The 12240-nt window shown below is 35.0% G+C and overlaps 1 protein-coding gene across 2 annotated transcripts in view; it reads right to left on the bottom strand.

Moving 5' to 3' along the window:
* FER (FER tyrosine kinase) overlaps positions 1-12240 on the bottom strand; it is a 427159-nt gene that overhangs the window by 232752 nt on the left and 182167 nt on the right. For both annotated transcript variants that reach the window (XM_021701487.2, XM_044917073.1), the window contains one exon: positions 6579-6701. In XM_021701487.2, the coding sequence (XP_021557162.1) occupies positions 6579-6701 (123 nt within the window). The remainder of the gene's footprint in view (positions 1-6578; positions 6702-12240) is intronic.

The raw sequence follows: 12240 nt of genomic DNA, 5'->3' as shown, positions 1-12240 counted from the left end.
TCCACATGGAGATTTATGTATTCTTGATGAATTTATCCTGAGGAGAACATTTTCTAATTTTTTGTTTTCTTCCACTCTTGACAGACCTAATAATTGATCTAAGAGAGTCAGTTACTCCATGCAATACGTGCCCTCCTTAATACCCATCACCAGGAGTACTGGGTGTTATATGCAAACACTGAATCATGGAACACTGCATCAAAAACTAATGATGTACTGTATGGTGACTAATATAATAAAATAAATAAAAATAAAAATAAAAATAAAAAAGCAAAAAATAAAAATAAAAGAGGCAATTAAATAGGAATCTTAAGAACAAGCATTCTACTATATCAGTATTTTATTTCCCAAACTGTGGTTTCCATAACTGGAAACCTAATTTGACATGCTATATCTCATTTTCAAGAGAAAAAAAGTCACTTATTTATCTTCAAATTTTAAAAATTCCATACAAATTAACAGCATAAGAGGATTAACTGCAAAAGCACAGCTAGCTAGATGCCTCCTAAAATAATACTACTAAGTGTGATATTATGATTTATTGTAAGAAATTATATTTTGTCATTGTCTCCATTTCTGGCAAAAAGGTCCAAAAACCCTTGGAAATTCCTAAGTGCTGAGGACCATAAAGGTGTCTTTTGTTACGTTAATGATGATGGTTGGGTAACCTAAGGATAGGGCTAGAAAGCTAACCTTGTGATTTGAGAGTTGGAGTTTCAGTCCCACTCTCTTGACCTCCAGGGAGCGAAGAGAGGCTGGAGATTGAGTTCAAGCCCCAGTGCTCAATGATTTAATTGATCATTCCTATGGAATAAAGCCTCCATATAAACCCAGAGGTAGGGAGAGTTTCCAAGTTGGTAAGAGTGTGGAAATTTGGGGACAGTTGTACCCTTAGAAATCAAGAACATGCCGTTCCCCTTCCCACATACCTTGTCTTATGCATCTCTGACATCTGGCTGTTCCTCAGTTATGTACTTTCATCTTAATCTGGGCATCTACTAAGTAGATGTTTTTCTGAGTTCTGTGAAGCGCTCTAGCAAATTAATTGAACCTAAAGAGGCAGTTGTTGGAACCTCGAATCTACCACCAGGACGTCAGAGGCACAGGTGACAACCTGGAGTTAAGACTGGCATCTGAAGTTGGGCAGAGGAGGGGGGCAGTCTTGTAGAACTGAGTCTTTAACCTATGGGATCTGACTCTATCTCCAAGTAGTGTCAGAACTGAATTAACTGCTTGGTAGCGTGCCGGGGAAAAACCCCCAAAACCCAGCAAAACAAAAATTTAAAAAACAACAATGGGCTGGGGAGAAAAGTTCTTAGAAATTAAAAACATGGGTTTTACTCTAATTTATTTAGATGGCCATATTACTGCAAAAATACTCCCTTGAAATTCACTAGCACTATTAAACATAAACCTTTTGTTTTGAAGAGACTCACTATGAAAACTTATAAAATTTTATACTGAGCTTCTACTCAAATGAATTTCTTAAATTATATAATAAACAACTGACCTTTTTAGATAATATACATTAGTTGTTAAATTAATCCAAATCTGTGTTCACCTCCAAACACTGTTCCATTCGACCACGCTGTTCCTGCCACACTAGCTTCTGCAGCTCCTCAGTTATACCAAGGAACACTCTTTCCCCAGACACTCATGGAAGATATTCAGCCAATAAACACCAGCACGGCTCTAGCGGTTTGGAGTTGGCATCTGTTCTCATAGGGCCAGTAATCATGCTGTGCTCTTAAAGGCTTTTACTATTACTCCTGCATATAACCATACAGAGAAGTCCTTGGTTTGGTTCACGTTTCTCTTCAAAACTCATTAGGAGGGCTTCTTGGATCACAATGTTTTTTAAAAAAGCAGCTGCCCCTACACACACACGCACACACACACACATGCACACACACATGCACACATACACACCACCCAACCCCTGACCTCATCATCACACTCAGGTCATTATCTTCTTGACAGGCTTCATTTTCGTAGCATTTATTGCACTCTGACATAATATAGATCACTGCCCAGCAGAGAGTGTGTGTTAAGTAAATATTTCCTGAGTGAATAAATAGTGAATCACATATATTTTCCAGTCTTCTTTTTATTAAAATTTTAAATTATTTTAATAATTTAATTACATAATTAAGGAACATGGGTATAGATTTAAGGAAAAAGAAGTCTCTTTAATTCCATAAAACGTTAAATTGAAAAAGACTTCAACATGTCAAAAACTGTATCACAAGCCTCTATAAAAGGAAAATCATTAAACAGTAATACTGGATGAAGCAAGCTATGTTACTTAACAAGCTATGTGAAATAAACAGTCTTTAAGTGATCTGAAACTAACAGCATGAAGAGAAGACCTAGTTAAGAGTGCAACTTTCTCTTGTATGAAGTGTTCTTTGTTTGCATGTGTCCAACATGAAAGCAATTGCCTCAGACCTGTCTGTCACAGAGAGCCTTCCTCTCTGCAAAAATCTGCCTCTACTGTTCTGGCATCCTGCACCAAATTCTGATGAAAAGCCACAAGTACTTGATTTAAGTTGGCAGGCAAGTCATTTGTCTAAAGTTCAACTTAATGGCTCATTGCCTAACTCACCTGATTTATTCATGAACTTTAATTTCCATTCTCAAAGATATTTCTTTTTAAAAAACAGCTAAGTCTGAAGCAGTATCAAACTTAACAAGGCAAATAAACTTTCAAGTTACCATTTAAATGTTAAAGTTGAACTAGGTGTCTTTCTTAACTAAATTTCATCAAGCCCTATATTTAACCTCAAATCCTAGGTTGGGCACCCAGTATTACTGTTCATTGATTTTTCTTTCATAAAGACTTGTGGTACAGTTTTTGATATGTTACAGTCTTTTTCAATTTAACATTTTATGGAATCAAAGATACTTCCTTTTCCTTAAACCCACACCCTTGTTCCTTAAAATTAGCGTTTATTCTAGTCTCTGAAGTCTAGTCTCTACAGTCCAGACACATAGGAGGTAAGACCATAGGCTCCCATCTCAGCTCTGTGTCTTATCTGTTGTGTTATCTTGTGCAAATTATTTATGATTTTAAGCTTCAGCTCCTCATTCATCACACTGTATGAGGTTAAAAACAACACTAATCTTGTATGGGGTAATTATAATACTTCATAAGAATATGTAAGGGTTAAATGAGATAGTGCATATCAAACGCTCAGCAGGGAGCTGGTTTCCAGCAATTCAGTGCTTCAACAAACATTTACTGAACGCCCACTGTGGGCGAGCCCAGGTCTAGGCACTGGCGCTAGAGCTGCTCCAACTGTTAAATGTAATTCTGGCCCTTATGGAATTTACATTCCACTTGAGGAAGACAGACAAGTACAAATACAACATGTGAAGTAATTTCAAGTAAACACAACTGCAGCAAAAAGATACTAAGAGGGGAAGAGGGGAACATAAGGGCGTAAGGGGTTATTTCACGCAAGGTAGTCAGAAAAGGCCTCTGTGATGAAGTGGGAACAGAAACTGACTCAGTAAAGAACAGGCTCTGTGCGTCTACAGTGAGTTTCCTAACATAAGAACGATGGTGCTGGGTGATCAATAACCCTTGTTTAAAACAACGGCTTGCATCTTCCATACCTTTTCACAGGCTTTGGGAAGCAGCGCAGGAGAAATGAGCCTGTGGAGGGTGAGGGAGGGATGGCTTGGGCACCCACTAGCTTTATTATCATGAGAAAGTTAAATAAATCCTCATCCTAGATTGTCTAGTTTTCTGTACTTGTGGAGATAGGAAAGAGAATCCTTTGGCCACTGTGTCCTCCAGTTAGGCATTATGATGATATACTTGTATTTTCATGGGTAAGAAAGAAATAAATAGGAAGTGAGCAGTAAATTGCTATAAGCAGAAATTATATTGAGACCAAAACGGCATTCTTTATGTAGGCTAAAAGTGAAGCCTGGCAAGATGGAAATGAGATGTTTTACAGCATAGTATATGGTCAAAGACATTAACTTCTTACACAAATTAAATCAAGAAATAGATTCCTGTTATAAGAGTATAAATAATTTCTCAAAGGAAGATATATAACAGATAATACCACCATAATAAAATCTGTATCAATTTGTTCTTCACTCATAATTGAAAATTGTCTAACTTTTACAACCTCTGCTTTGTGATTTTCTTTTAAAAGCATAATATGATTCATTAAATAACATGCATAACAATATTTACAACAAACAGATAATGATCTGCATATTTCAAATACCAGTACTTTAGATCAGGTTAATAGTCAGCTAGATAAACTTCAAATTTCTACCTCATAAAACAATCATACATAGCTCCTTAATCTTCTATAGCTTTCAGTCTACAGTTATTTTCATAGCTATTGCTATATAAAATGATGAGATAATCAGCTCCACAGCCAGTGTTAGGGGTTTGGGAGAAAGAGGATAATTGACCATGTAACAGTCCACAGAATCTTTTCCATTTATCTAGACTCATTTCATGGAAAACTTTATATAGAGAAGGATATAGCTTTATTTGAAATTATATATTCTTATTCAAGCCCAGATCTGCATTTTTATGTGCCTCTTCTATGGCTTTGGTCTCTCAATTTAGACCTGGCTCAGCAAGTAGAAAATGCAAATATTTGGTTGGCTGTAAAATGGGATATCAATATCTCTGAAAATCCAGTTGCATATCTTGTTGACCTAACATGGGTAAAAAGCATCTTCACTGCGCTGAATTTTATTTTATGCTGCCAATTATACTTTAATTCATACTTTTACACGTACAGGTAAGGATACAAAACTCCTGTCACTTATAGTGATAGAGGGAGGGTAGTGGTAGAGGAGAGGTTGAAGACAGCCCCTAACTGATGGTTTGAGCAGCTAAGTATTTGGTGTTATAGGTTTCCCCCATTATCTAAAAGTTTGCTTTATGCCACTCTGCTCTTACCAAAGGCTTACATTAGTACCTGTTTTTGCTAACCAAAAGAAATTCAAACAGTACTTTCACTTTTGTGACATGGTAATTTCTTCTTTGCTTTATGTCATTTTGGCTTATAAAAGGTTTCATAGGAACACTCTACTTTTGAGTAGTGGGGAAAACTTGTGCCTTATACTAAAAAAGGAAGAATAAATTTTGGAGTTAAAGGTGATAAACTCAGTTTTAGGTAAAGAGTAGAAAAATCTCTTTTGTCTTTTGGGAAAGACATAAATGTAAGTTAGGCATATAAATTTGTAAGCCTCTGCTATACAAATAAGTAAATGAAGCCACAGGAATAGATCACCTTAATCAAAGGAGAGAACTAGAATTCTGCAGAACAACAGCAGTTCTTCATTTATGGAAGAGGAAACATTGACAGACTTCTCTGTTTTACTAGAGCAAAATGTGACAACCTATTTCAAACCAACAGAGAATTTTTATATGGTTTTCTGAAGTTAAAATGGGGGAAATAGCAAATGGAAAAATATAAATGAAGAAATGAGCCAATCTTATAATTCTAGAAAATTGTGAAAGAAGGCCAATTTCTTAGCCACAGAATTAGTGTTTAGCAACTGACAGTCAAAATCTTCTGTGAAAGCAATGTTAAGGCTCAGCCCCTCAGTAATGACTGAGTAATACAATGTGAGTACAAATATAGACATTATGTTCTAGACTAACAAAGGATAGTATAACAGCTGCTTTGATTTTTTTTTTTTTAATTTCTTTAGCAGAATCTGGATTACACATTAGCATTCTTGGGAATAGCACTTGCTTCATATTAAAAGTCATCCCTAGATATATAAAAACTGAATTAGCAGACATTAACCTACCAGGTTTTCTGGCTGTTTATGGCTACGCTGTTCTTCAGAGTAGATGGCCTCAAAGAAAAGGACTCTTGACTATCCCAATTCAAGTTCTGAGAGAACTTGAATAACGTCATGTTCTGAAACATCAAAAGTACTCAGAAACCAAGGCAGCTCCATTGCTCCACTTTGGGCCAGGCCCCACAGCATTTACCTTAAAACACAAGCCATCTTCATACCCATTCCTTACCTCACAAATCTCCTAAAGCACATGAAACTAATGTGTTCTGTGCTAGATCTCAGCGGTAAAAATTACCTAGAACAATCTCTTACCCAGCTAGTTACCTGCTGGCTCCACATAAGAAACTTATGATTTACTATATTTGAGAAAAATAGTGTAGCTTTTAAAACTTCTAATGTCTTATAATATATTGTAAACTTAACATCCAAAATTAAAATTCTAATTCACTTGTAATTGCTGGAGATATTCTTTGACTTCTACATCTTAAAATCTTGTATAGACTCAACTCAAAGTCTGAACCTTATAAAGTAAAAAAAAGTGTTAAGTCTTTTAAGGAAAACTGGGAAGGAAAAAAAAAAAAGAATAGGCCATTTGTAACCCAGCAAACACTGAATAAAAAGGCAACCCATCTTAATAAAACCAAGGAAATGCTATGCTTCAACATTAGTACGATTGGTAACCACAAAGCCCTTTTGTTTCCAAACTTTTATAAATAATGTAAGAACTTTATTTGTTGTGGTAAATGTTAACTCACATTTAAAATATACACACACATAAATGCACTTACCTTAGGAATAGGATTCAGCAGAACTACACCTGATTTCTTAGTGATGACCTGTTTTGTTGTATAGTGATGATCTATGAGTTGAGGAATGTTTGAAAAACCAGTGCCTTCAAATCGATATAGATTCTGGAGAAAGAACAATAAAGTAGAATAAATATGAAGACACTGCTTCAGCAAGACCACATTCAGCAATAAATTAAGTTGCACTAAGAAAAACTATTCTATGAATGTACATAATACTACTGAATGGTTAAGATGGTGAGAGTAAAAATAAATAAATAAAACTCCAACATGCTGAAAAATTTTAACTTTCCATCAAGAAATTAATTTTTATAATGACTAAACATACTTCAAACCATTAAAAAAGAGAAAGAAATGAAGGAAGAAAATGAAATACTAACAAAGACCTGGAATGCATTTTGCTAAATGATAACCAAAGGAAATAAAGCATGAGATACATTTGACTTAATAAATAAGCAATGCATTTACATAATATTTACATATATGCCCCATCTGATTAAACTTCCAAGATCAAAAATAACGTCAAAGCTTGAAGATATTATATTATAGCCAATATAATGATATATATTTGAAGAACACCTCAGATGATCACTATTTCCTACTTACCAATATAGTAGTAATTGGTATTTCTCTTATGGGGTTATTCATGTATTATTCTTTCACCAAAAGCACCTAGTCATTTACACACCATTGACAAAGAAATAAAATGCACAGTGACAAAACTGCAAATATCAGCATGCTCAAATCTTGCACTTTGTGGTTTTATAACATTAGATAAGTAATATTTTCTCAAACTCCGCCACAACCTCTTTTCTGTGTCTTCATATTTCAAATAGGCATGCAGGTCAGTTATCAAATGAATAAATTGATAGCAGTAAATTTAGCAAATAAAAAATATCTTATTGGCCATACTTTTCAATGCAGGAAGCACTGGAATGCATTGTACTGTATTAAAAACTTCTATCGGACTGTTCACAAAGTGCTCGCCCATACATATACATACAGGTGATACGTACAGATACCAATATGAATATGCTCTAAGAAAACTCTGTTAAGAAATAAGAACATTTAAAATTACCTAAATTTGGATATTATTTATATTACTGGAAGATTATTTCATAGTTAAAAGATTTAAAAAATTAAAGCTCCTTTTCCATAGTATAAGATTCAATTTACCAGAATTCAACTAATAGACCACCTTTAAATGGATATTTGTTTTAACAAGTGAGGGTCAAACAGGAGTTAGCTGACTATAAAACTAACCATAGAATATAATTTAACTCAAGGCAGTTTGCATTAGAGTCAATTCAGGGCAAATTGTTAATAAACTGCCTAAAGAATTTTTGTATATAGCAGCCAGACCTACTATGATATATTAACAACAACGTTAAGAATATTTCTTACTGAAGACGCTAATCTATTATTAGGCATGCAATGTGCTGAGCAAGTTCTCTCAGTGTCTCAGTTAATTCATTGGTGAAACAAATAATATTTGGATCTTCTCAAAGAGTAAATATGAGGCTTGACCAAGTATCAACATGCAAACCCCTGTGCCTGGCATATGGCACATGGTACACACTCAATTATTAAATCACCAAAGCAATAATAATCCTTGGGTTACAAAAATAATTCCAAACCCAGATATAGGAAAAGAAACATTTTCAAAGAATACCTTAAAGTGTAAATCACATTTTCTCAAGGAATAATCATTATCTGTAAATAATCAGATATCCTGGAAGGCATTCTTATATTAAATTGATTAAGAAATAAAGAAATGTAAAAGGTTATAGAAATGTAACATGTAATAACAATAGTAACAATGGTAATATTTCAACCAAATATACAAGTATTATATCCTTGAACATTGCTGAGAGTAAATCTTAAGCATTCTCACCATGCACACAAGAAAGTATTTAACTTTCTTAACTGTGAGGTGTTAAATATCTTAAACCTGGTAATCATTTTACAATGTATATCAAACCATCATGTTGTACACTTTAAATATATATAATTCTGTTAGTTAATATTTACTGACAATGCATTCCTCCATAAAGTTAAAAATTTATATACTGTTACTCCCTTTGTCTGATTCCTTCAGTCTACTCTTAACATAGCATCAGGAGATCCTGTTACAGTAGATCATTCCATTACTTTGCTATATTCTTATCTCCCTCAGAATAAAAGCCAAAGTCTCTACCATGGTCTATAAGACTCTACATAATCTGTCCTCTAGCATCTCTCTTACCACTACCCCCACCCCCACTTCCCTCCAGCCACACTCCTTTCCTTCTTGTTGTAAAACACACTATATATACTCCTTAGTCAAGGAGTTTACATTTGCTGCTTGAATAGTTCCTCAGATGGCCATATGGATAATGGCTCCCTTATTTTTTCCAGTCTCTCAGCATAAATCACCTTTTCAGTGAGGTCTTCTCTGACCACCCTATATAATATTCAATTCCCCATTTTCTCACCCCAGCTAAATTTCTTATCTCTTTTTCCATATTAAATTTTTCTCCTCAGAACTTACCACCATCTAATATCATACATATTTTATTTTTTTTTGTTTATTGCCTATCTTTTCTAGGATGTAAGCTCATGAGGTGATAAATTTTTACATTTTTTTCTTAGAAAAAATGTCTATTTTTATTTTATAAAAGAGGCAAGTATTCCAAATTCACTGATGATGACAAGTGGTTCCAGTGATGTGACAATTAACTGGCTTTTTTTCCCCCCAAAAGAATAAAAACATTCCTTATATCTCTTTAAATACAGATTTTTTTGTTTTTTTGGTCCCTCAACTTTATTGTCATTTTTTTTTAATTTTATTTTATTATGTTATGTTAATCACCATACATTACATCATTAGTTTTTGATGTAGTGTTCCATGATTCACTGTTTGCGTAGAACACCCAGTGCTCCATTAGTATGTGCCCTCTTTAATACCCATCACGAGGCTAACCCATCCCCCCACCCCCCTCCCCTCTAGAACCCTCAGTTTGTTTCTCAGAGTCCATAGTCTCTCATGGTTCGTCTCCCCCTCTGATTCCCCCCCTTCATTTTTCCCTTCCTACTATCTTTTTTTTACTTTTTTTAAACATATAATGTATTATTTGTTTCAGAGGTACAGGTCTGTGATTCATCAGTCTTACACAATTCGCAGCGCTCACCATAGCACATACCCTCCCCAGTGTCTGTCACCCAGTCACCCCATCCTTCCCACCCCCCACCACTCCAGCAACATTCAGTTTGTTTCCTGAGGTTAAGAATTCCTATCAGTGAGATCATACATGTCTTTCTCTGATTGACTTATTTCGCTTAGCATAATACCCTCCAGTTCCATCCACGTCATTGTAAATGGCAAGATTTTGGGTTTTTTGATGGCTGCATAATATTCCATTGTATATATATACCACATCTTCTTTATCCATTCATCTGTTGATGGACATCTTGGCTCTTTCCAAACAATAGTTTGGCTATTGTGGACATTGCTGCTATAAACACTGGGGTGCATGTACCCCTTCGGATCACTACATTTGTATCTTTGGGGTAAATAGCCAGTAGTGCAATTGCTGGGTTGTAGGGCAGCTCTATTTTCAACTTTTTGAGAAACCTCCATACTGTTTTCCAGAGTGGCTGCACCAGCTTGCATTCCCACCAACAGGGTAGGAGGGTTCCCCTTTCTCTGCATCCCTGACAACATCTGTCGTTTCCTGACTTGTTAATTTTAGCCATTCTGACTGGTGTGAGGTGGTATCTCATTGAGGTTTTGATTTGGATTTCCCTGATACTGAGCAATGTTGAGCACTTTTTCATGTGTCTGTTGGCCATGTGGATGTCTTCTTTGGAAAAATGTCTGTTCATGTCTTCTGCCCATTTCTTGATTGGATCATTTGTTCTTTGGGTGTTGTGTTGGATAAGTTCTTTATAGATTTTGGATACTAGCCCTTTATCTGATAGGTCATTTGCAAATATCTTCTCCCATTCTGTCGGTTGTCTTTTGGTTTTGGTGACTGTTTCTTTTGCTGTGCAGAAGCTTTTTATCTTGATGAAGTCCCAATAGTTCATTTTTGCCCTTGCTTCCCTTGCCTTTGGCGATGTTTCTAGGAAGAAGTTGCTGTGGCTGAGGTCGAAGAGGATGCTGCCTGTGTTCTCCTTTAGGATTTTGATGGACTGCTGTCTCACATTTAGGTCTTTCATCCATTTTGAGTTTATTTTTGTCTGTGGTGTAAGGAAATGGTCCAGTTTCATTCTTCTGCATGTAGCTGTCCAATTTTCCCAACACCATTTGTTGAAAAGACTGTCTTTTTTCCGTTGGACATTCTTTCCTGCTTTGTTGAAGATGAGTTGACCAGAGAGTTGAGGGTCCATTTCTGGTCTCTCTATTTTGTTCCATTGATCTATGTGTCTGTTTTTGTGCCACTACCATACTTATTTCGCTTAGCATAATACCCTCTAGTCTTGATGATGACAGCTTTGTAATAGAGCTTGAAGTCCAGAATTGTGATGCCGCCAGCTTTGCTTTTCTTTTCTTTTTCAACATTCCTCTGGCTATTTGGGGTCTTTTCTGGTTCCATACAAATTTTAGGATTATTTGTTCCATTTCATCACAGTATCCCCATGGTCTAGAACAGTGCCTGGCATGTATTGCCTGGATCAATAAACATATATGAATAAATGAAATATAATGCATATAAAATGAGTGTGAAGCTAAAGAGACAAATCAGATAACTTGGAAATTAATACTGAAAACACACACGCACACAAACAACACACTGGAGTACAATGTCTAATAAAAAGTAAGTAACATGATAAAATTTACACAGAATCAAATTTCCAATCAGCGACTAGTATCATAATATAATGTCTTATATAAAATTCTAACACACCTCTGAAACAGTGAATGGAATAATGGGAATTTTCACTTAAGAACATATCTAGCTTTTAAGTTAAAGAGAGTTTTCTGCCACTGACATAGTAATCATGATGAAGACAGTGAGTGATACAAGCAGCAGTACTTACTTCATGGGATGAAATAAGAAACTGATTTCTAGCAATTATCCTTATAAAGCAATCAGTTCAACATCAGTGAAGTTCTCAGAGTTCTAACTGCGTAAAACCAGTTAACTCACTTTTATCGATGAAGATACAGTAATGAATCTAAAAACAATGCTAAGATGACATATGCTTAAAAAGTTCAGCTAAGGCTCAAGCTAAAGTCAAGAGTAGCACATTCACAAAAACTGCTGAGGACTTGTTTCTTGATACTCTCAAAATTCCGAATATTATAATCTGACCTTGTTACAAATCTGTATAAATTTCTTATAGCTCAGATGACATGAGGTTTTGTTCACATACAAATGGATTATTTTTTAAGTTTTCTACATAGCTTTGGCAATAATACAACAGAGAGAATCCAGACTAATCTTTAAATCAGACACTCTTCTTTGGAGCTAAGGTTGCTACTAATGATCTCTTAAGTGAATTCCAACAGAAGCAATAAAAACTAGTAGTATAGAATAAATTTTTGCAAATTTCTACAAAGATCATTTTGTTGATTGTCATTTGGGTAATACACGATTACATATCATATAATATGTCATTAAAATAAAAGTATGAATAAAAATATAACTCAAATTTTATA

The sequence above is a fragment of the Neomonachus schauinslandi genome, chromosome 7 (genome assembly GCF_002201575.2).
Source record: "Neomonachus schauinslandi chromosome 7, ASM220157v2, whole genome shotgun sequence".
Lineage (NCBI taxonomy): Eukaryota > Metazoa > Chordata > Mammalia > Carnivora > Phocidae > Neomonachus > Neomonachus schauinslandi.
This window is presented reverse-complemented; position numbering and strand designations above follow the sequence as displayed.